Source organism: Rutilus rutilus (assembly GCF_951802725.1).
Source record: "Rutilus rutilus genome assembly, chromosome: 14".
NCBI classification, from domain to species: Eukaryota; Metazoa; Chordata; class Actinopteri; order Cypriniformes; family Leuciscidae; genus Rutilus; species Rutilus rutilus.
In genome coordinates this window covers 36730623-36756815 of record NC_140219.1, presented here as the reverse complement: position 1 = coordinate 36756815, position 26193 = coordinate 36730623, and the positions used below count along the sequence as shown (strand labels likewise).

General features: G+C 44.2%; 1 protein-coding gene across 2 annotated transcripts in view; it reads right to left on the bottom strand.

Annotated features, from left to right (window-relative positions):
* LOC311304235 (uncharacterized protein) overlaps positions 1–26193 on the bottom strand; it is an 807935-nt gene that overhangs the window by 652463 nt on the left and 129279 nt on the right. Inside the window, exons 9-13 of one of the 2 annotated variants that reach the window (XM_084431142.1) lie at positions 7550–7723; positions 6509–6682; positions 4276–4437; positions 3871–4041; positions 3366–3536 (exon numbers count right to left, since the gene is read on the bottom strand). The exons of the other annotated variant lie outside the window; for it this stretch is intronic. Of the exons in view, the coding sequence (XP_084287268.1) occupies positions 3366–3536; positions 3871–4041; positions 4276–4437; positions 6509–6682; positions 7550–7723 (852 nt within the window). The remainder of the gene's footprint in view (positions 1–3365; positions 3537–3870; positions 4042–4275; positions 4438–6508; positions 6683–7549; positions 7724–26193) is intronic. 2 annotated transcript variants of the gene reach the window in all.

Sequence of the window (26193 nt, the reverse complement as noted above, 5' to 3'; positions counted from 1 at the left end):
AGACTATATAACAAAATATTACCATTATGTAGAATATTTTTGTACTTCACTTTTATTTGTTCCCATGTTCTAGTGTGGTGACTCTGACATTACAATGAACAAAGTAATTATGCAATTATTAAAATACAAAAATTTAGGCTAATAAGTGATAAAAACATCTAACATGGCCACTTCTAACGGATTTAAATTGTCTGCTACTTTTTGCCAGCCCTCTCTCCTGGCTTTTGCAGACTTTGAGGTGTTCCCTGGCGTTTTAATTAAACATAAAAATTCCGAATAAACTTTGACTATTAGTTCTTGCTCTGCTGAGGAGAAAAACTGTGCGCACTCTTTGGCCACACTGAGCAGCCAATAGCAGCGTTGCTGATCAATGTTTCTACTATCGATACATATCCCCTTTTAACCAGCGCATGAACGCGCAATTATCTCAGATGACTCAATCCAGCTATACTAATCATATCCGGCAAGTGTGTTCGAAGAACCGAGTTAGCCAGATCATGATTAGCACAATAATATCATCTTGGATGTCTCATTTGATCTCGGATGTTTTAAGCAACGTACGAAGAACGGGCCCCGGATTAGGGATTACACACGCAAAAACATAACAAACTTTGAGTCACTCCCTGTCTCCATAGATTTGTACGCTCTACTAAACCAGGCCCCTGATTCAAGGAGACTTATCTCTCGTTTTATCAACATTTTTACAGCCTATGAGCCTGCTCCTACTCGACACCTAAAGGAAGCCTGGGAGAAAGATCTTGGTATTACAATCAGTGTTGATGACTGGGATACTTGCCTTTCCTCCATCCACTGCTGCTCGATAAACTCTCGACATCAACTCATCCAATTCAAAGTAATCCATAGACTCCATTATTCCTGCACTAAACTACACTCTTTTTATCCCTCTGTTTCCCCAATCTGTCCAAAATGTAAAGCAGAAGAGGGCACTCTTGGTCATCTCTTCTGGTTCTGCCCCAAGCTATACGAATTCTGGTCTGATATTTTCAATTGCCTCTCCACGATTCATGGTTGTGATATCACCCCAGACCCTTACACTGCTATATTGGGCGGGGCCCGACACCTTACTACTCTAACCCATCTTCAACAAAAAACGGTACAATATAGTATGGTCATTGCAAAAAGGAATATTTTAACTTTATGGAAAAATGAAAATGTGCCATCTTTTAAGACCTGGTTATTAGAAATCACTCATCTATTGCATCTAGAGAGGGTTCGACATAGCGTTTGTTTGACCTCTGCGACCTTTGATAAAATGTGGCAGCCTTTTGTGTTGTACTTGTCGAGACTATAACCCTGTGGGTATTTTAGGTGTGTATGCATTATCGGTGCTTCTCGCCATGTACATGTATTTCACTTTGTTGAGATAACAAGCGTGTTCTTACTGGTGCTGATTGCTCCTTTACTAACAGTGCTTTGTATTACTTCTGAGCAGTTTTTTTTTTTTTTTTTTTTGTAGTTGATTTTACTTTTATATTATATTATCTATACTATTTTGTTTCTTTCTGAGGGAGGGAATGTGTATTCCACTTATTTCATTTTTATTTGAGTTTATGTGTCTTTATTTGTTTTTTTTTTCTGTCTATATTTACACTGTTTGTGTAATTGAAAATGTGTAAAAAAAAAAAAAAAAAGAAAGTCACGTGTCTAATATCTGTAAAACCGCATTTTTCCATCTTAAAAATATATCTAAATTACGCCATATGCTCTCATTGACAAATGCGGAACAATTAGTCCATGCGTTCATGAGCTCAAGGACAGATTATTGTAATGCTCTACTGGGTGGTTGCCCTGCACGCTTAATAAACAAACTACAGCTGGTTCAAAACGTAGCAGCTCGAGTTCTTGCCAGAACCAGGAAGTATGACCATATTAGCCCGGTTCTGTTAAAACTGCATTGGCTCCCTATTAAACAGCATAAATTTTTTAATATTGCTGATTACTTACAAAGCACTAAATGGTTTAGCTCCGTAGTACTTGAGCGAGCTTTTAACGCATTATAGTCCTTCACGTCTATTGCGATCTCAAAATTCCGGCCATTTAATAATACCTAGAATATCAAAATCGACTGCTGGCGGTAGATCCTTTTCCTATTTAGCACCAAAACTTTGGAACAGTCTTCCTACCATTGTCCGGGAAGCAGACACACTCTGTCAGTTCAAAGCTAGATTAAAGACACATCTCTTTGACCTAGCATTCACATAACACATTATAGACTTCTTTAATTCAATGTTAGGCTGCATAGATTAGATCAGCCGGAACCGGGAACACTTCCCATAAATCCTGATGTACTCGTTACATTATAAGAAGAATGGCATCTACGCTAATTTTAGTGTCTTTGTTTATCCCGAGGATTTCCCGCAGCCTGCCGGATCCGGGCCGTATCCAGATCTGATGAAGGACCTTCGCCTGGACCCGATGTCAACGCAGTGCTGACGTGCCAACTAGTCTCTCCCTATGGAGAATCCCATTACCACTCTACAGATAAAGCATTTTCGGGAAATTCGTTTCACATACCTACCCCGAAGTAACAATACAATTTTTTATTCTATATCAAATTTTATAAGGTAGCAGTACTTTGTTTAGGCTTGGTTTGTAGGGAATTCCAAACCTGCGCACATTTATTCAAACGCACATAACTATAGAACCAATTCCTAATGCGCATGTGAACGCCATCAGCGTTTCTCACAGGTTCGCGTTTAAAGTCTGTGTAGAGAGAATGGTGTCGTCTTAGCGGCCCCTAATTTAATAACAAATGATCGTTGCAACGGAAGTGAATCAATCAAAACTAACTTTAGCTGGAAAATAACTTTATTAAAGAACCGCTATAAACCCAAAACAATCTCTGTTACCATAAAGTATACGTTTATCTCTGTAAAGCTGCTTTGAAACAATCTACATTGTTAAAAGCGCTATATAAATGAAGATGACTTGACTTGACTGCTGTATGTTGTGACCTAGAAGTATTATTTTATAATTTCATAATTTCCTAGAATTATGGAATTATGAAATTATTCCATAATTTCCTAGAATATGTTTAGAATTCTGTAAGGGAAATCACTATATTTCATTGCAGTTTCAATTGATAAATATTCTGGATATTATTCTGATTTATGTTCCTGAAAGGTGAAAGTTCAGTTATGATGATGTCATAAGCCAGCGCAGTAGTGTGGTCGGGAAAAAACTGAGCCAAGTGAAGTGAACACAGGCTATATCGCTGATGTTAGATGTTGTTGTGTTGCTTCGTGTTAAAAAAATAATTCCAACAGACCTGGCAAAATAAAGTTGCAAAAGAGAAGACACAGTCTGTTTTAAGTGTGTAACATGTACAGTATAATGATACTAACTGTAGTTTCTCCAGCTTGAGTTGTGGGATCTTCAGTAGATCACTGAGGTTTTTCACTCCAGAGACTCCTAGTTTATTCCCGCTCAGGTTCAGCTCTCTCAGTGATGGGTTTGATTTCAGAGCTGAAGTCAGAGCATAACAACCTTCATCTGTCATACGACAGGAGCTTAACCTACATTAGCACAGAGAGAGAGAGAGAGAGAGAGAGAGAGAGAGAGAGAGAGAGAGAGAGAGAGAGAGAGAGAGAGAGAGAGAGAGAAAGAAGAAGAAGAAGAAGAAAAGAAATTAACTCTTTATTCTGTAAAGTCACATCATCTTTATAAACAAATAAAACAGACACAGGAAGTGAGATCATCTTCATTTCACCAGATCACAAAATAATAAGATGGAAATGTTACACAAATATAATTTGAAAACTCAGGCTCATCTCAGGAAATATTACATCAGATACAGTAACATGACTATTAAAAGTAATGTAAGATTATGAATAAATGAGCAATCCTCACATCAGTGTGTTTAGTTGACAGTGTTTATCCTGCAGTAGAGCAGCGAGCTGATTCACTCGTGTGTCTCCTAGTTCACGTCCACTCAGATTCAGCTCTCTCAGGAGTAACGGGTTTTTACCCACAACTCTATTCACATACTGACAGGCTTCATCTGCAGCAGGACTCAAAAACCTGCAGAAGAGAAGATGAAGCAGATTCAATTCAGTTCTCAACTAAACCTGGTGTAATGAAAATATCCAGCAGTTGGTGCTGATGAAAACCATTTTATAGGATTTGTGTCTTGAAATCACTGTCAACTTTGATGCAACAACAGATTGAACAGCTTATTGTTTTACTGAAATAATATTTCTATAAATAATTCTCCTGCATATGATTGATTTAGTTAATTATTAGACCCTGTCTCACCTCAGTGTCTTCAGTTGACAGTGTAGATCATTGAGCTGCTTCACTCCTGATTCTCCAGGATCATTGCCTGTGAGATCCAGCTCTATCAGGTGTGAAGGGTTTGATCTCAGAGCTGAAGCAAGAGCTTTATAACCTTCTTCTGTTACACTGCACTCACAGAGTCTACAGAGAGGAAAATTTAACATTCAGCTGATTAATCAGTTATTATTAACATTACCAGAACCATATAAATCCTTAAAATCAATTATAATGTAGATAAAATAGTGATTTAAAACACTCAACTAACTACAGAAAGTGTTTAGTAGAGACCATCTGCAAAGCTGAAAGCAGAATCAAAGATACGAAGCTCCTTCCAAAAACAATAAAATACATGAATCCTGTCACATATAATCTTAAGAACAGTGATAACTACCAGATCTCGCCCTCCAACCTCTGAATACACACTTTGCTTAAATCAGTGGTTCTCAAACTTTTTTGGTCGCGTTCCCCTTTAAACCTTTAAACAAATCTCGCCCCAACCACACACACACACACACACCTCTGACTACCAAATAATTTCCCCAAAAAATTATAAAAAACGGAACGATTTTTTTACATTGAAAAACGTGCAATGAAAAACACCTGCAATAGTTTCACTTTGTAATGTTATTGAATCATAAAACAGTAAGAGAGAATAATAGATCAGAACTTAACTTTTCATTTAAATAAACAAAAACATTTAAATATTTTAGTGATGCTTTGGATGAACAATATATAAAAACGTCAATATATAACAGCTTTTGAGAGCGCGTCACAATCTCAGCTTCTTGTTCATCTTCTCACCGGAACACACACAGCAGCGGAGCGGCGCGTTCACAGTAATAGCAGCTTGTGATTCGGTCCGCTGAAGAGGTGCTTTTCTATGGCGAGAAACCTATGTTGGTCTTGTTCAAAAAGACTGTCTGAAGAAGATGATTTTAACGATATAAATGAGGCCCCTGAAGCGCACACACGCCTTTCACACAGCATGCGATCGAGACTTCAGTTCTCTTTCATGGATTATTAGGTTTGAATAGTCAAAATTATATGTAAAAATGCACATCCTGGCGAGTATTCACATAAACACAGTCGGGTATGTCTTTAATGAACGTGAACAAAAATAAATCTTATGTGTTCTTGCAGGTCTTAAAGGGCCGGACCAGCAGCCTAATATTCTGTGTGATTAATGTTAATCAAAAAACAAAAGAAAATAGACAATCACCCAATGCTTGAGAAAGTGCAGTGCTATAAATGATGATGCTCCAGTTGCCTTAAAGCAGTGTTTCCCAACCCTGCTCCTGAAGGAGTCAGAAAGATGAGACTCCTCTTTCTGACACACCCATTTCAGGTCCGAGAGTTTCTTCTAATGAGCTGATGGGTTGAATCAGGTGTTTGATTAGGGAGACAAAGAAAACGTGCAGTGTTGGGGGTCCTTCAGGAGCAGGGTTGGGAAACACTGCCTTAAAGGTACACTGTGTAGGAATTTCTCCCATTTAGTGGTGTAATTGTATTTTGCATTCAAACGAATAGTGCTCTCTAGCGCCTCGCCTTTTCAAATGCGTGTTGCAACTACGGTAGCCGTTATGTGCCAAGAAGCTGACAACATGTCTTCCAATAGCACTTCATCGAGTTTTCTGTTGGGTGATGAGGTTCGTTATTTCAAACTGCAACTTGACACACAACGAACAAACGAATGTTACAGTATGAATCACAGACTGTAAAAATCATTTCCTGTGGCTTGGCATAAGTAAGATCCTGCATTATGAAGTACCAGGCAGTGCAGCCTTTCAGATTTGCCGTGGCAGTGACAAGCGCCTCTCACTGATCTCCTTGTCTGTTTCAGCTGGTTTCAGTCACGTGACGCTGGCTCTGAACGAAAATGAGTTGTGGAAAGGCGTTGAGGAAGGCTAGTGCTTTTTGTTCCTCTCTGCTATTATAGTTTTTCAAAATGTCGGAACGCCATGGAGGCCTCCTTGGACTTACCCGTCTAATGTAAATAAAGATAAGAAATTCTTCGCTTACGAGGATAAGTCAGATCATTGGCAGAGGAAATTTTACAACAATGAGGACATATTTATGAATAAAGACAATGATTTTAGCTAATAAAATACTTTAAAAACTACACAGTGTACCTTTAAAATAAACCAAACAGCAAACTTTCTGCTTCTGTTCAAACCATCTCACTGTAACTGTTGTACAGTATAATGATACTAACTGTAGTTTCTCCAGCTTGAATTGTGGCTTCATCAGTAGATCACTGACGTTTTTCACTCCAGAGTCTCCTAGTTCATTCTCACTCAGGTCCAGCTCTCTCAGGTGTGATGGGTTTGATGTCAGAGCTGAAGTCAGAGCAGAACAACCTTCATCTGTCATATCACAGCGGCTTAAGCTACATTAGCAGAGAGAGAGAGAGAGAGAGAGAGAGAGAGAGACCTTTTACACACCTTAATTTATAATTACACTGTATAGACATACCTCAACCAATATTTAACCGTAAAAACAAAACAAAAAAAGAAGAACCCAAACCTTTGTACAATTTCATTATATAGATAAAAAAACATTTTATTAATTTGAAAAAATAATAATGAATAAATAAAAAATCTCATACACATATCTATTTTCTCAAATGTACATACATACACATATATCCACACAAAAACATTCATAAATTCACATAAATTTAGCAATTAAATACAATTTTACAATCCTCATTTAAACTTTTTTTAACAGTCACAAAAACTCATAATAAACTTAATACCAGCTCATTTTGATAATCCCCTGTGCACAAAATATCATTCAAAGCCCAAATATCAATAAATCTGTCCAGATTATTCATCAGTTTAAAATATGCAAACTCTGCCTTGATTACAATAAGAGCCTTTAAAACCACCTCAGGACCGACTTCCCCTTCTCCTTTCAGTTTCCTTTCCCGTGTTAACCATATTGCCATCTTTGCTCCTCCTTCCACTAAATTAATTAACAATATATTTTTCCTGTCGGATGCAACATATATGGTCCAAAAACGAAAAACTACCCCCAAATCTCTAACCTACCCGTCTAAGATCTGAAATAATCCTCTTAACCTTAAACCATTTAAAAACAAATGATTTATTGACTCTTCAGAAGGACATTCGTTTTAGCTAATAAAATACTTTAAAAACTACACAGTGTACCTTTAAAATAAACCAAACAGCAAACTTTTTGTTTCTGTTTAAACCATCTCACTGTAACTGCTGTATAGTATAATGATACTAACTCTAGTTTCTCCAGCTTGAATTGTGGATTCATCACTAGACCACTGAGGTTTTTCACTCCAGAGTCTCCTAGTTTATTCTCGCTCAGGTCCAGCTCTCTCAGGTGTGATGGGTTTGATTTCAGAGCTGAAGTCAGAGCAGAACAACTTTCACCTGTCATACAACAGCAGCTTAACCTACATTAGCAGAGAGAGAGAGAGAGAGAGAGAGAGAGAGAGAGAGAGACCTTTTACACACCTTAATTTATAATTACACTGTATAGACATACCTCAACCAATATTTAACCGTAAAAACAAAACAAAAAAAGAAGAACCCAAACCTTTGTACAATTTCATTATATAGATAAAAAACATTTTATTAATTTGAAAAAATAATAATGAATAAATAAAAAATCTCATACACATATCTATTTTCTCAAATGTACATACATACACATATATCCACACAAAAACATTCATAAATTCACATAAATTTAGCAATTAAATACAATTTTACAATCCTCATTTAAACTTTTTTTAACAGTCACAAAAACTCATAATAAACTTAATACCAGCTCATTTTCATAATCCCCTGTGCACAAAACATAATTCAAAGCCCAAATATCAATAAATCTGTCCAGATTATTCATCAGTTTAAAATATGCAAACTCTGCCTTGATTACAATAAGAGCCTTTAAAACCACCTCAGGACCGACTTCCCCTTCTCCTTTCAGTTTCCTTTCCCGTGTTAACCATATTGCCATCTTTGCTCCTCCTTCCACTAAATTAATTAACAATATATTTTTCCTGTCCGATGCAACATATATGGTCCAAAAACGAAAAACTACCCCCAAATCTCTAACCTACCCGTCTAAGATCTGAAATAATCCTCTTAACCTTAAACCATTTAAAAACAAATTATTAGAGAGAGAGAGAGAGAGAGAGAGAGAGAGAGAGACCTTTAACTCACCTTAATTTATAATTACACTGTATAGACATACCTCAACAAATATTTAACCGTAACACATCCTTTATATTTACAAAAAAACAAAACAAAAAGAACCCAAACCTTTGTACAATTTCATTATATAGATGAAAAAAAACATTTAATTAATTTGAAAAAATAAGGACATTCGTTCCCTACAGTGGGGTCAATGTGTGCCACATGTCTGTTAGTAGCTACCCAGGTGAAAAAAAGTGCACTAAAATACATTTTATTTAAGTGCACTTAGTACACTTCCATAATACACTTTCATAATGTACTTAAAGTGCTCTATTTTCGACACACTTATTTTGCACTTAATATACTAAAAGCTTACCTTTAGTACTGCTTAATATAAACTTAAGATCATCTTAGTGTACTCAATTGTGCTTTTTTGAGACACACTGAAGATAAACTAAAGTGTATTTTTAATATACTATTTCATATTTTCAACAAATGTATTTCGTTACCAGTTTTAGTATAATTGAAACCATCTTTAAATACAATAATAAACTATTTAAATTATTATAATAATAATATGTAATTATATACAAATTATACTTATAATGTATTCCTAGATTAAAAAAGTACACTAAAATACATTTTATTTAAGTGCACTTAATACACTTCCATAATGTATTTAAAGTGCTCTATTTTCACGCACTTATTTTGTACTTAATATACTAAAAATTGTTCTTTAGTACTTCTTAATATAAACTTAAGATCTTAGTGTACTCAACTGTGCTATTTGAGACACACTGAAGATGAACTTAAATATGCTTTTAACATACTATTTCAGCTTTAATTTTATCTTTAGATTAAATCTTTGATACATTTTTAAATACACTGACTTATAAATTATTTAAAATATAAGAATATATCAACTGTGCTATTTTTATACAAACTTAAGATGAATTTAAACATGATTTTAAAATATTATTTCAGCTTTAATTTTTTTCCCCCTTAGAGCAATAGAACCCATCTTTAAAACATTTTTAAATACACCTTTAAATTCTTTAAAATATAAGAATATACAATCATATTATATTTATGGAAACTAATTTATTGTAAAAATGTATTTTAACTATGTCAAAAGTACTTTTATAAAACATTTAAATGTTAATGGGTTTTTTTTAGTCAAGTACACTATTACTGTGTTATCAGTAGCATTTTCTGCCTCATTTATGCTGAAGTTATACTGTTAAAATGTAAATGTTAAAATTGTCCACCATTGATGAAGGCGTTTAATACAATAATCATTTTAAAGTTAGATGTAATGCATTTGATAAAAATAACCGGTAAATGTAATTCATGTAAATGAAAACACCTATAGTTTAAAAAGATACAGGAGGAATGGTATGTGTACAAACAAAAAGCATCTCTTTCTTAAAAAAACACTTTATTTTTTTTAAACATTATTAAAGTCCAAACAGACTGTTGGGAAACAAAATAACACAAGTGGCAAGCTTAAACTAAAAGCATTAAAGGAGTTCACCCAAAAATCAAAATGATCTCAGTTTTTACTCACCTGCGTGTTGTTCTAACCCCGTATGGCTTCCATTTATAATTGCATAACAAAATATTATATTTATGATGTAATCTGAGCGCTGGATAAGTCTTCCATTGACTTCCAAGGGGCTTAAACTTGCTCGATCAGAAAACATATAGACATTGTTTAAAATAGTCCAAGTGACTTCAGTGGCTCAACCATCGAGAATACTTTTTCTGCGCCAAAAACAAACAAAAATAACAAATTTATTCCAATATCCATTTACTTGTGTTGTGCTTGAAAGTTGTTTACGTAGTCTATCTGCGCAGCGCTTCTGGGTTCTACGTCACCACACAGGCTCACTATTGGCCAACGCAGGTCATGTGTGTGACGCCTGGTGACGTAGAACCCTGAAGCTCGCGCAGATACACTACGTAAACAACTTTCAAGCACAACACGAGTATGGATATTGGAATAAATTCGTTATTTTTGTTTGTTTTTGGCACAAAAAAACTATTCTCGTCGCTTGATAAATGGATGGTTGAGCCACTGGAGTCACTTAGACAATTTCAAACAATGTCTTAATACGATTTCTGATCGAGCAAGTTTAAGCCCCTTGGAAGTCAATGGAAGACTTATCCAGCGCTCAGATTCCATCATAAATATAATATTTTGTGATGCGATGGTTAATGGAAGTCTTAAGGGTTTAGAACAACACGCGGGTGACTAAATACAAAGAACTTTTCGATTTTTGGGTGAACTAACCCTTTAATAAAATGATTAAACTACAGATTACTGTACGTATCTTATATGAACAAAACACAAATTTATATGCACTAAAAATACATTTAAAATATCAATGGTATTTAGTATACTTTCTTAATTACACTTAAGTACTACTTTAGTATTTTCACTAGGTGAAAATAAAGTGTACTTGAGTGCACTAAAAAAACACTTAATTACAAGAAAGTAATTTGTAGTACATTCTTATTTTTTGTGCTAAAAACAACTGTAAAAATAATACATTATAAATAAACTAATTAAAAGTATGTTTTAATTTAAATAGTAATTAAGTGTAATTAATAAAGTATACTAAAAGCCTTATTTTTTAAAAATGTATTTTTAGTGCATTAAAAAATATATATACTTTTGAAAAAATAGACAGAAGAGTTTTTTAGTGTATTTCTTACAAGTACATTTTAACACATTAAAAATAGTTCATTGCTAGTGTACTTTGATAGCTATGTAAAAGTACACAAACAATGAACTATTTTTAATGCGTTAAAAATGTACTTGTAAGAAATACACTAAAAAAACTCTTCTGTCTATTTTTTCAAAAGTATATATTTTTTTATGCACTAAAAATACATTTAAAATATAAATGGTATTTAGTATACTTTATTAATTACACTTAAGTACTACTTAAGTAAAAATATACTTTTAATTAGTGTATTAATAGTGTATTATTTTTACAGTTGTTTTTAGCACAAAAAATATGAATGTACTACAAATGTACTTTCTTGTACTTAAGTGTATTTTTAGTGCACTAAAGTACACTTTTTTTTCACCTGGGTATACCGCCCAGTGAACACCCCTCCGTAGTGCGTTTCTCTATAGGAAGTTTGTACAGGGACCTCCAGCAGCCTCTAGGGGAAGAGTCTGGCTTCAACACATCTGACCACTTTGTCTCTTTGCAATCTTTGAGTACCTTGTAGTGAGACACTTTCACACAAATATTAATTATATTACACCTGAATCTAGGTGTGAAGAAGATGGTTTCAGAGGTAATAAAAAATGGAAACCGTATCTGTGTTGGCAAAAATAATATAAGTCTTCATAAGAGGGAGTCCAACAAAACTGGTAAGAAAACCACATTTTATTTCCATTGTTCTCTTACGAGAGGTTCTCTCGTATTGCGTAAGTAGCTTACGCTGCGGGAAAGTGTCCTTTCTCGAGATACTGAAGCCAAAAAATTATCCTTAATTTTTAATAATCTTGTCAACGCAGTGCGGCAGCCTGCAGACCTAGGGCAGGCTACTAGCGTGCCCATTGGCTGCCCTGCGGCAACTGCAGCAGCCTATCGCTGAGCCCTTGGCGTGACGTCACGACCAATGAGCGCGCTTGGCGCGCTTAATGCGTCACAGCCCGTCATTAGGGGTGTGGCTTAGCGTATATAAGCAGGGCTCAGAGGCTGCTTCACTGATTTCTGTCTCTTCAGCGAAGCTCTTCGCATCGCTGGACTCTGAGGAAGCCGCCGTCGAAGCAAGCGACCAGCACGCCGAGGATCTCAGCCTGAGGACGCCGGCCGCCTTCGCCGCCTTCAGCTTTCCCTGCCTGCTTCGCTATCCGGCACTATATCCTTTACCGCTCTGTGTTTGTGTGTTTGTGTGTTCGCCCCGCGACACACTTGCATCTAAAAGAGCGCGAGGCGTTGTTGCAAATGCGGCTGCGGCTGCGACTGCGACTGCGAACAGTGTGAGGAGTTACCGATGTCGACCCTACGGGCTCGACTTGCTAAGTTTGAGGATCCTCCACCTTCTCCGGCCGCCTCTTCCGGGCCGCGTAAGAAAAAACGCCGCTCTCAAAGGCCGCCTGAACCGGACGCTACAGCTGAGTGCTCGCCGGAACCTCTCCCGCGAGCCTCGCTCTCTCCTTCTCCCCCGCCCTTTACCGACGCGCAGCGGCCGGCTTCTGCCCGCACTGCCGTCGCCCTGGGAGATGACGCAGATGACACCACTGACAGCTGCTCTCTGCTTGCGTCTGACAGCGAGGAATGGTCGGGCTCTCACCGCTCCGCCTCCTCGACTTTAGAGTCTGGCAGATCCCGCGCCAGTGTCGACGCGGAGCTTCTCCGCCTCCTCACTCAAGCGGTCGAAAGGATGGGACTGGATTGGTCCCCACCGAAGGAGCCTGCGCCCAATCGACTCGACGGGTGTTTTCTGCCTAGCTGCCGCCAAGCGCCTGCCTCTAGGGTCAGCACCCTTCCTGCCTGAGCTCCACACGGAGCTTTCTAAGTCCTGGAATGCGCCCTTCTCCGCCAGACTCCGCTCGCCAGTTTCCTCGGCTCTCTCCCAGGTGGACGGGACCGCCGAGAAAGGCTATATTGGCATCCCCTCCGTTGAGGAGGCGGTGGCAACGCACCTTTGCCCGCCGTCTGCTAGATGCCGCTCAAAGTCTGCCCTGCCGTCCAAAGCCTGCAGGACCACCTCAGCTCTCGCCGGCCGCGCTTTCGCCGCCTCCGGCCAGACTGCTTTCGCCCTGCACTCGATGGCTGTACTTCAGATCCTACAAGCCGACCTCCTCCGTGAATTGGACGAGAAGGGCCCGGATCACTCAGCCTTAACGGATCTGCGCAGCGCTACGGACCTTGCGCTCCGTGCTACTAAGACCGCTGCACAAGCCATCGGCAGATCTATGGCCGTGCTCACCGTCATCGACAGGCACCTTTGGTTGACGCTTGCGGATATGAGTGAGTCAGAGCGCTCTTTGTTTCTAAATGCCCCACTCTCGCCCACCGGCCTCTTCGGCCCTGCGGTCAGCGGGATAGTGGATCGCTTCTCCGAAGTGCAGAAGGCGTCGCAGGCTATGCACCTCTTCCTGCCCCGCCACTCGAGCCCAGCCACAGGCCGCTCTCAAGCTCAGCCTCCTGTGCGCAGCTCCACACAGCGCTCGTCTCGGCCACCCAACACTTTGCAGCGACGTCAGGGCGGCCGCCCTAGATCGCGCTCGACCAGCCGTCACAGACCGCCGCCCCCCCCGGGGTCCGCGGCCCAAGATTACGTTGAAGTCTGAGCCCGCGAAGTCCTCCTAGCATCTACAAGGAGGAAGAGATGGTTGAGTCCCGCTACGGCCAGACCGCCATCAAAGCACCCAGCTCTGTCAGTCCCCTCTATTCAGGCTACTGCAGCAGCTTACACCGCAGCCAACGAGCCAGTAATACCACTCGCTCGCCTGCACACAAACGCCGTTTTCACGGCGACCCAGATAAATCTCAAAAAGAGTATAAGTTCGGGTTTTCCGGCTCCGGCCGAAGGTGTCTTAAGTGTAGAAAATGTGCCCACTCCCTTGTGCTCACTGATTCACACAAACACGGTCCCCATGGTAACGCGCTCAGAGCGCTCTCTCATAAAGCGGACACACGCCGCTCGAGTATTAAGTGTAGTAAATGTGCCCACAACTCTGTGCTCACACCTACCCGCTGCTCGCTCTGCCATTCAGTTACCTCGAGTTGCAACGGCTCAGGCCGAGGGGATATTAAGTGTAGAAAAAGTGCCCACTCCCGTGTGTTCACTGCTTCACACAAACATGGTTCCCATGGCAACGCGCTCAGAGCGCTATCTCATAAAGCGGAAACACACCGCTCAAGTATTAAGTGTAGTAAATGTGCCCACAACTCTGTGCTCACACCTACCCGCTGCTCGCTCTGCCATACGGTTACCCCGGGTTACAGACCCTCTAAAGCTCCCAAACACTGGCCGTGTTATAAGTGTAAACCCTGCGCCCGCTCACGAGCACGCGCACTCACTTTCAGACACTATAACCCCCACGCCGCTCTCGCGCCAGGGGTGTTTGACAGCAAAACGCGCTCCATCCTCCGGGACCGAGCTACTGAACGCTGTACAGCCGGCCAATACTGTTTATCAGCCCCCGTGTTCGAGCAGCCCCATCCTCTCTGATACAGGTTCCCCATCCCGCGCAGCGCGGCGATCTGAACCCAGAGACCATTCGACCCCTAGCTATGCGTGCAAAAGCATGGGAAGCTATTCAGGGCGCGTCAGAATGGGTGTTGAACACTATAAAACACGGCTATTCGCTTCAATTCGCTCGTCGCCCCCCGCGCTTTCTAGCGCAGACGGAGACGAAAGTGAGTTTGGAAGCAGCGCACCTGCTTCAAGCAGAAATACCGAGGCTGCTGCGCAAAGGGGCCATAGAACAGGTTCATCCTTCCCTGAGCGAGTCAGGCTTTTACAGCCGTTACTTCCTCGTTCCCAAGAAGGACGGAGCGTTAAGACCTATTTTAGATCTGAGACATCTGAACAAGGCCCTCATGAGACGGCCGTTCAAGATGATTACAACTAGACAGATCCTTGCGCAGATCCGCCCAGGAGACTGGTTTATCTCTCTCGATCTGAAAGACGCATATTTCCAGATCCAGATAACTCCCCGTCACAGGCCATTCTTCAGATTCGCCTTCGACGGTCGAGTATATCAATACACAGTCCTGCCGTTCGGCCTGTCTTTAGCACCCCGTACATTTACGAAATGCATGGACACGGCTCTCGCTCCCCTGAGAAGACAGGGAATGCGAATACTGAACTATCTGGACGATTGGCTTGTTCTAGCGCAGTCAGAGACAGAACTTGTGTCTCACAGAACAGCGCTTCTCAGCCATCTGGAAGGTCTGGGTCTCTCGGTCAATTGGACCAAGAGCTCGCTCTCGCCCCGTCAGTCAATTTCCTTTCTTGGAATAGAACTGGACTCGGTGGCTCTGACGGCCAGATTGTCGGAGCAGCGCGCGCGCCGCATCCGTCTCCTCGCCGCATCCTTCAGCTGGGCTTACTGCGCATGCGCCCGCTTCAACGCTGGCTGAGAGCGCCCCATCGAGCCTGGGCGGCCGGCGGCTCGCTAATCAGAGTGACTCAGGGCTGCGTTTCAGCCCTGCAGCCCTGGCTAGCAGCCGAATGGTATCACACAGGAGTGATTATATGGAGTGATTATATGGGGTGATCTCACACCGGAAAGTTGTCTCGACAGACGCTTCCAACCTAGGTTGGGGAGCGCTCTTCGAAGGCAGACCGGTCTGTGGCCGCTGGTCAGACCAGGAGAATCTCCTACACATAAACTGTCTAGAGATGCTCGCGGTCGAGAAAGCGCTCAAACACTTCCTCCCATTCCTCCATGGTCACCATGTTCTAGTCCGCACGGACAATACATCGGTGGTGGCCTATGTGAATCGCCAGGGCGGTGTCAGATCAAAGGCGCTCTGCGCCCTGGCGGAACGCCTCCTCGTGTGGGCTCAGCACTCTCTGCGCTCACTGAGAGCAGTGCATGTGCCTGGCCACCTGAACGAGGGCCCTGACAGACTGTCCAGAGACAACGTTCCCCCTGGGGAGTGGTCTCTACACCCCCAAAAAGTCCAGTCACTGTGGCGCCGTTTCGGCAAAGCGAAGGTCGACCTTTTTGCGTCAAAAGACAACGCTCACTGCCCAGAGTTCTTCTCGAAGAACGAGGACGCGCTGGCCCAGACCTGGCCCAGCGGCTCGCTATATGCTTTTCCCCCGGTCTCTCTGCTGCCTCAGGTCATCAAGAGAGTCAGGGAAGCGCGCCACACAGTGCTCCTCATAGCCCCGTACTGGGAGAACCAAGCTTGGTTCCCATAATTGATACAATTGGCAGATTCAGTCCCTTGGCCGATTCCGGTGCGGAGAGACCTTCTCTCTCAAGCCCGCGGCTCGATCTGGCATCCCCATCCAGAGCGCTGGTCTCTGCATGCATGGAGCCTCAACGATTACATGCTGATCTGCCAGAAGGGGTCATGAACACGATCATACAATCCAGAGCTCCCTCTACAAGGCGGCTCTACACGTCTAAATGGTCGGTGTTTAACAGATGGTGCACTGCCAAGGGGCTCGATCCACAGACATGTGGGGTATCGCAAGTATTGTGCTTCCTTCAAGAGCTGCTGGACGCGGGCAGGTCCCCCTCCACGCTCAAAGTTTATGTCGCGGCCATTTCAGCGTTCTCTGTCTCAGAGCTGGGCCGCGCATTAGGAAGGAACGAGTTCGTCATCCGCTTCCTTAGAGGAGCTAGGAGGATGAACCCCCCGCGACCCCCCTCGGTTCCTATGTGGGATCTTTCACTGGTCTTGGAAGCCCTGAAAGCGCATCCCTTTGAACCCGTGGAAACTGTGGATATGAAATACCTCACGCTCAAAACCGTTTTTCTGATAGCGCTGTCTTCAGTCAAACGAGTGGGAGACCTTCACGCGTTATCTATTAACGCCGCGTGCCTCGAGTTCGGACCCAATGACTCTATAAAGTTATTCTCAGACCGAGGCATGGGTATGTTCCCAAAATATTGGGCACTCCCTTCAGAGCGCAGGTCATTTCTCTCTCAGCCCTGCCGAATTCTGGCAGCGAGGCAGATAGTAATCTCCTCTGCCCGGTCAGGGCGTTGAGAAACTATATTTCACGCTCCGCCGCCTTCAGGCGCTCAGAGCAGCTTTTTGTTTCATTTGGTGGGCGCACCAAGGGTCTCGCCGCCTCGAAACACACCCTGTCCAGATGGATAGTGGACGCTATTGCTGCTGCTTATGCGTCTAAAGACCTGCAGTGCCCACTGGGCATTCGAGCGCACTCCACCAGAGGCATGGCCTCATCGTGGGCGTGGTCCAGCGGGATTCCCATTCATGACATTTGTGCAGCGGCAGGCTGGGCCTCCCCCTCTACATTTGTTAGGTTTTACAACCTGGAAGTTCCCGCCTTGCAGGCGAAAGTGTTATCAGTCTAAGTCTCGCGTAGCCAGCCCACTGTCTGTGCGCGGGCTACGTTGTGTGATTTAGCTCTACTGGTTGAGCTGCACTACGTAGGGAAGTGTCAGTTCGGACCGGCTGTGCCGCTCCGTGCCCCCATAGTATGTGCTTGTGTACTGCGCTAGCCCTCTGTTGGCCACCCGGCTCCGCTATCACGTTCCCCGGGCTCTCCCTGGGACTCATTCAGTGGATGCTGGGCACGCACACGGCGTTGACAAGGGAGTTCCCGCAGCGTAAGCTACTTACGCAATACGAGAGAACCTCTCGTAAGAGAACGTACTCGGTTGCTAAACGTAACCTCTGTTCTCTCTAGAGAGGGAACGAGTATTGCGTAACCCGCCGTGCTCGCGCCACGAGCTCATTCGCTTCATGCGACAGAAACCAGTGAAGCACCCTCTGAGCCCTGCTTATATACGCTAAGCCACACCCCTAATGACGGGCTGTGACGCATTAAGCGTGCCAAGAGCGCTCATTGGTCGTGATGTCACGCCAAGGGCTCAGCGATAGGCTGCTGCAGTTGCCGCAGGGCAGCCAATGGGCACGCTAGTAGCCTGCCCTAGGTCTGCAGGCTGCCGCACTGTGTTGACAAGATTATTAAAAATGAAGGATAATTTTTTGGCTTCAGTATCTCGAGAAAGGAGACTTTCCCGCAGCGTAAGCTACTTACGCAATACTCGTTCCCTCTCTAGAGAGAACAGAGGTTACGTTTAGTAACCGAGTACGTTTTCACCGCACTGAATGCGTTTTGTTGCCATATCACTGAGAGCTAATGGTAACAACACTGCAGGTGGAGGACCACCACCGACTGAATTGTCAGACTCTACTAAAATGGTCCAAGACATCATTGTGGCGGACTCACCTGTCCTGGCAGGCATCCCTGGCGGTATACAGAGTGAAGCTGAACCAGAGGAACAGTATAACATGGAGTGACAGAATATTGTCTTAAAATCAAATAAAACGTATCACTGCTGAGGATAAACGATTATCAAGATCATGACAGGCGGAATATATGACAACAAAATAATATGATGATTGGTGTTTGTTTCACACATTAGACCTTTCCAGCAGTCAAATCAGCTTCAAAACTGACAAAGCACCAGCACTACGCCAAACCACGCAGCAACCAAGTGAGGTTTTACTGTTTCATAGATAACAATTATTTTAGTCTATTGTTAATTTGACTTAGAACAGCCTCAATATTATTTTTAGACTATTTCATATTTCTCCAAAACAGAAGATTTGCTTCCAGAATACATCTGGGAAATGTTAAATAGAATAACACAGGCGACAATAATTTTACAAGCCCTTGGAGGCTCAATGCGCAGTTCATTGTGGAGACAGTGAAAGTGTGTGTCAACACATTGTTGTATCTTTTCTACAAGAGTAAAACAATAACCATAATTAGTATCAACAAGCCACAATACATTTTAATACACTGAAAAAATATGATTAATAAATTAAGAAAATGTCTCAGGTTACGTATGTAACCCTGGTTCCCTGAGAGGGAACGAGACGCTGCGTCGAGACGCAGTGGGAACGCCCTGCGTGATTGCGTCGTGAAGCACGTGTATAATCAGTCCAATGGAAAGACGAGACGTCATAGGCGGGTGACGTCATCGACCAGGAAGCTATAAAGAACCGCTGAAAACAGACCGCGACAGCTTCTGAAAAGCCGAAGCAAGTCGATCACAGGCATGCAGGGAGTATGGCAAGGCGACGCAGCGTCTCGTTCCCTCTCAGGGAACCAGGGTTACATACGTAACCTGAGACGTTCCCTTTCAAGGGAACTCGAGCTGCGTCGAGACGCGGTGGGAACCCTATACCCACTACGCCATATGACAAATGCCTGTTCTGTATGACCATGCGCACACTAGGAAACAAGCACCCTAGACCCTGGAGTGGAGCCTAGGTCCAAGTCATAAAATCTAACAAATGTATGCAGTGAGGACCTGCCTGCCGCATTACAGATGTCATAGAGTGAAACTCCTGATAATAAAGCCTTAGAGGCAGCCATACTCCTGGTAGAATGGGCCGGGACAGCCAAAGGTGAAGGCTGTCCGGACGCTTCATAAGCAAATGAGATAGCCTCAACTACTCACTTGCTCATTATCTGTTTAGATGCAGGGCAACCTATCTTAGGTAACCCGAAGCAGACAAATAATTGCTCATATATACGCCACAGGGCAGCTCTGTGGACATAAGCATCCACAGCCCGGATAGGGCATAACAGATTAAGTTTTCCTGATCTGGAGGTGGAGGACAGAATGCCTGCAGCACAAATGACCCTCAAATTTAGTAGGGACCTAGAAATACAACCCGGCAAGGGGTGAATAAAGACTATCACCATACCAGGTGCAAATCCAAGTACGTGCAGGCCTCAGCCTCATGTACCACGGAGAAGACGAAATAAGGATCTCTCCTCAGAGATAACCCAGCAAAGAAACATTCATTGCAGAAATCAAGTACTGTACCAAAGGGCAGATAGCAAGATTCAGAAGGCGTTCTCCGCATCAGGCAGAGAACAGTTACCATTTCAATGCATATTCAGTCTTCTCATGGAGGGAGCTCTAGACTGGAGTATGGTATCCACGACCTCAGTCGAGAGACCTGAATCTATGAGCTGGGCCACCTCAGAGGCTGAGCCCACAGTATCCATAACTCCAGACGAGAGTAACTCCCGGGAGCAAAGATATCGGGAAATGCGGTATAGGTGTATCACCAACCACACCTAATACGTTGCATCCGGTTCAAGCAGAGCTGGATGCGTCAGGGAGAATCACATAGGGCAATGCGTTGTATAAAACGATGCGAAAGGTAGACTTGCTCTTAGTTTTGCTTTTTACCGAAGTTCTCCCAAAGGAGCTCCACCACCTCGGGGTGAAGTCTCCATTCCCCGGGCCTCAGCCCCTGCCTCAACAGGATATCTGCTCTGATATACGAGACCATCAGTGTGTTGTCCAGAAGGACAAGCACATGGTGATCTCTCGGGTCTGACAGGAAGTATTGAGATTCTCGGAATACCACCATCGCTTCTAGCCAATTATGTGCCAAAAGGAAGATGGTCCTGCCAAAGACCCTTCGCCGAGTGACCACTCATGATCACCCCACTTGTGAGGGAAGTATCCGTCGATAGCATTATGCATCGACAGGAAGCCCCCAACACTGGGCCTGGGCGAGGAACCAAGGTTCTTCCACATGACCGAGGCACGAAGGCATAGCCGCGTGACCTTGATCATGCGAAAACGGATTTCTCCTCAGAGAAAACCCCTTTGTCCTGAGCCACCACTGCAGGGGTCTCACGTACAGAAGGCCAAAAGTAATTACGTTGGACGCAGTTGCCATGAGACCCAACAGTCTGAAACTGTTCCACAGTGAGTGACTGGCCTAGTTTTACCCCATCTATGGCGAAGCCGCAACCCCAATATCTTTAAATGAGACAGAACGACATCTCAATGCCGAACTGCCATCTGCTCAGATTGAGCTAGGATCAACCAATCGTCGATAAAGTATAATACGCGAATGCCCTGGAGTCTCAGAGGAGCCAGAACTGCATCCACGCATATTGTAAAGGTGCGGGGTGATAAAAAAGGCTGAATGGAAGAACCCAATACTGGTATGCTTCGCCCCCGAAAGCAAACCTCAGGAACCTCCTGTGATGAGGATGGATAGATAAGTAAGCGTCCTTCAAGTCTATTGTGACAAACCAGTCCTCGGACTGAATCTGTGACACAATCATTTTAGCGTAAGCATACTTTGAACTTGAGATTCTGAAACCTGCTGTTTAATTGACGCAGGTCTAGAATAGGACGCAACCCCTCATCCTCTTTCGGAACAATGAAGTAACGGCTGTAAAACCCTGACTGTCTGCTGGGAGGAGGAACCCCTTCTATAGCTCCTTTTGCAGAAGTGTCAGTACTTCCTGCACCATAACCAGAGCCTGCTCGAGGTCCACCACTGTGGGGAGGACCTCTAGAAATCTGGGCGGATGAGAACCGAACTGAATTCTGAAACCCTTTTCTATAGTGTGCAGGACCCACTGAGAAACATGTGGCAGTAGTTTCCACGCTTCCAGAAATTCTACTAGGGGAACCAGTCTCCCGAGACTGGCCTCTGGATATGGTTGAACAGTCACTTTGGTGCCCTGAACGGAGAACCGGCAGGGAACAACCGAACTGGCAGCGCTGCGACCCTCCTCAGAGAGTCGCACCCCAGAGGGTGCCGAGGAGAAACGATTTCTCAAAACCGTCCCTGCCCCGGAGGAACCTTAAGAAGCCTGATAGCCTCAGCGTCAGGACTTCTTGTCTAAGTTTTATTAGAGATAAAACAGTCCTCAGATCTTGCATATCGCTAACTGGCTAGACTGCGACCGCCACCCAGGTCCCCCTCGATTGTGGATGAGCCCGAATGGTGAATCTCTGTTTTGCCGCACTCTATGCTGCGAGGAGCTTAAGTATGCTGAGACTGCTCCCGCCCAGCAGTCTCAGGAACATTAGATCGGTGAGGAAGAAACCTCTGGAGAATCTTCGCTGAAGAATCACTCCGTGGCCACCAGCAGGAAACAACCAAACTGGCAGCGCTGCGACCCTCCTTTCTCGAAACCGTACCTCCCCGATATAGTTTATCTGTTGCGCGACATCCTCACATTCATCCATGACCATGTCCTTATATACTTTACCTACCAGTGCTGCCTAATAATATTTATCTATTATTTATGATGGCTGGTGGGTAACGTCGGGGTTATGATGACGCCAACACAGGAGAGAGATAGCTCGCAAGCGTCTCTTTAACCCGAGGCACTGTCATACCATGATACTTAATACCCATAACATTACTATAGTAGAAGTTTAGGGATAAAACACATAAACAGAAACCGGTTTATTCCAAGATCTTGACACCTCAGTGAGGAGATAGGGAAAAAACGGCACTCCCCGACGAGGAGGCTGAGATAGAGTTTTCCTTATATTTTCACTCTCATATATGTTCGGCTGGCCAGTAATATTTAACTTAGCAACAGCACTAGATAAAACCTCCTTTTATAAGCTCCTCTTTATTCAACAGAGTTGTAAGCTGACTATTTATTTATTTATTGAAAACTCATAAACATCTGCCTTATTTTGATCTATTTTATTTATTTATTTATTTTTACAAAAACACTAACTATACCAATTCCTCGGAACTGGAAATCGCAGCATGAGTGCCTCATCCCGGGGAGGAGAAACCGCAGAGCGTGCTTCTCCCCGAGATAAGGCACTGGATCCAACAGGTGTTGTTAGAACCATATGCGATCCCCAAGATGCGCGTCGACGCCGTGCCTCGGCAGCAGCGGGACCCGCGCCTCGGGGCGCGCGCACCGAACTGTCCTCCTCGAAGAACGGCCGGCGGGAGCGGAGCGTCCTCACGGACAGCTTCTCGCAATGCTCACAGTCAGCCCCCTCAAGAACTGACTGTTGGCATGCTCCACTCCCAAACAAGCAACACAAAGCTGAAGTGTGTGTCCCCACCCGTGATATAACGTGGGCAGGGAACAACACAATGCTTGCTTGCTCTCTTTTGCCATAATATATATATATATATTGCAACTTGACAGACAACAATAAATATGACAAGGACAGAATACACAGATCGCTTGCTGAAGGCACAGAAGCTGTCGCGGTCTGTTTTCAGCGGTGCTTTATAGCTTCCTGGTCGATGACGTCACCCGCCTATGACGTCTCGTCTTTCCATTGGACTGATTATACACGTGCTTCACGACGCAATCACGCAGGGCGTTCCCACCGCGTCTCTTACTTTAAAATAAGTTAAGCAATTTTCAACTTAGATACTCAGATAGTCAAGATTCAAATATTGTTTTTTCAAGTCAGTTTAATGTCATAGTGAGTTATACATCTAAGTTATTCGGGGGTGTTCACATATCGCGTTTTATGCGCGTGCAAATTCGTTATTTCAAATGTAGGCGTGCGGCAAGCGCGCTCATAATAGAAGCGACATGGTCGGTTGAAAACATCTCGGCTGTGTTCGAAACCGCATGCTTCCCTACTATATAGTAGGGGAAAAGCAGTAGCCGAGCGAAAAAGTATGTACGAATCCTTAGTATTCATAAAAGAGTAGGCGAGAATTACCTGGGTGACGTACTAATTCTCGCGAGATTCGGACGTACATATACTTAAAGTACATTCGAATATGACTACTTACCTACTATATAGTAGGAGAAAACAGTACGTGAAAGGAGTAGTATGTTCGAAACATCAGTATTCATAAAAGAGTAGGCGAGAAGTTCCCGGATGATCTACTACTTCTACTACTAAGATTTTCATATCTTTTAAGTTGTTGCGCTTGTGATAACGTTGTAGGTCACATGAAAACGTTTCGGGTTACTGGTGTAACCTATGTTCTCTGAATAGGGAACGAGACGCTGCGTAGCTTAAGACGCAGTGGGAACGCCCTCTGGGTGTGCCGATTGTCTGAAGCCCATATAAAATCACGCCAATTCATTGGCTGATGGCGCGGGCGCCACCTCGATGCTCTTACGTCGTCATATTATATTGGCCCGCGCGCCATCTGCTCCTCAGATTTCTCTGCCGAAAAAGGAAGCTTGTCAGCAGTGCGAGGAGCTTGGCAGCAAACGCAGCGTCTCGTTCCCTATTCAGAGAACATAGGTTACACCAGTAACCAGAGACGTTCTCTTTCATAGGTTCACTTGACGCTGCGTAGCTTAAGACGCAGTGGGAACGAAATACCAATCTCGCCAAGCTAAGCGCTGCCACAACTAATACAATGACCAAAGCAGACAAAACATGGGAACCTGGAGCCATGTCGAGATCCAAACTATAGAATCTGACAAAAGTGTGCGGAGAGGACCAACCTGCCGCCACACAAATGTCTTCCAGGAGGGCCCCTCTAAAAAGTGCTTGAGAGGAAGCCACATTTCTGGTGGAATGTGCCCTGATGCTAAGAGGCGAAGGCAGACCGTGCACCTCATATGCCAGTGAAATAGCCTCTGTAACCCAGTGGGAAATTCTCTGTTTCGATGCGGCAAGCCCGCGGTGACCAACACAGAAACATACCAAGAGCTGGCTAGATTTTCTCCAACCGCTAGAGCGATCTATATAGAACTTCAACGGTCGGACAGGGCAGAGCAAATGAAGCTTCATGTCCTCAGAAACAAAAGGAGGAGGATGGAAAGAATGAAGGTTGACAACCTGAGAGCGAAATGATGTGGACAATACTTTGGGCACATATCCTGGCCTTAGTCTTAAAGTCACCTTGACCAAACCAGAAGCGAAGTCCATACATGTCTTGCTGACAGAAAGAGCTTGCAAATCCCCAACCCGCTTCAAAGAAGTCAAAGCTAACAAGAGAGTAACCTTGAGAGTCAGAATCTGCTCCGGAGCTGACTCCAAGGGCTCAAAGGGAGCCTCCATTAAGCCCTCCAGTACGACGGGGAGCGTGCTGGTTTCAGGCACCTAACCCCACGCATAAATGTTGAGACTGAGCCTTAGTTTACCGAGGGGGATCTCATCCGACTCTCTATGAGCTGCAATAGCAGCAACATATACTCTCAGAGTGGTAGCGGCCGCTCCAGAAGCAAACTTCTCCTGTAGGAACTCCAGCACTGAACCCACTGGGCAGCTGAGTGGATCCATAGCGTGTGTTGAACACAATGACTCAAAAACCCTCCACTTGAAGGAATACAGCCTTCTCGTGGAAAGGGCTCTCGCACTTGCAATGGTCTCCTGGACGTCAGCGGGAAGACCAAGAGCACAAAGCTAGCAGCCTCTGATGGGCCAAACGCATTTCTTCCAAATGTCAGGGCGAGGGTGCCATATCCTGCCCTGAAGCTGGGATAGTAGATCCTCCCTGACTGGAATCTCCCAGGGAGGGGATTCTAGAAGAGGAGCCAGCTCCGAGAACCACGGCTGGGACGGCCAGAATTGGGCTACAAGTAGGAGACAGGTTCTGCTCTCCCTCACCCTGGACAGAACCGCCTGGATCAATTTGACGGGCAGGAATGCATAAAGTTTCTGCATCGGCCAAGGGTGGGCGAATGCATCTATTTCCAACGGTGCTGGGGGGCTCAGGGAGAACCAAAGTGGACATTGGGATGACTCCTGAGATGCACAGAGGTCAAATCAGCCAAATCAGGGCTACTGTTTGACGGTTCAGCGTCCACTCCCCCGACCTGAGCTTCTGCCTCGACAGAAAATCCGCTGCGAGGTTCAAGATCCCGGGGACATGGACTGCCCTCAGTGAAAGGAACTTGTCCTGAGCCCACAGAGTCTCCCCAGTAAAGACCCCACATGCTGGCCTGCCCTCGAAAACCGCGCCCCAGCCGGTCAGAGAGGCATCCGTTGTAATCATTTGGTGATGGAAAACAGCACCAATGATGATCCCTTTCTGAAGGAAGAGGGGATCCCGCCAGACTGAAAGGGTGCGGGAGCAACTGCGCGACACCTTCAACAGGAGAAGAGCCGGTCCTGTCGACCGGGCCCCTGAGAGCTTCATCCACCACAGAAAAGGTCTCATGTGGAGCAACCCTAGGGGTAGAACAGGGGAAGCTGCGGCCATGAGACCCAGAAGCCAGCGGCAAGTGCGCACAGAAACACGATGGCCGAGCCTGAAGCGGGCCAAACATGTCACGAGACTGGAAATCCGGGCAGGAGCCAAAC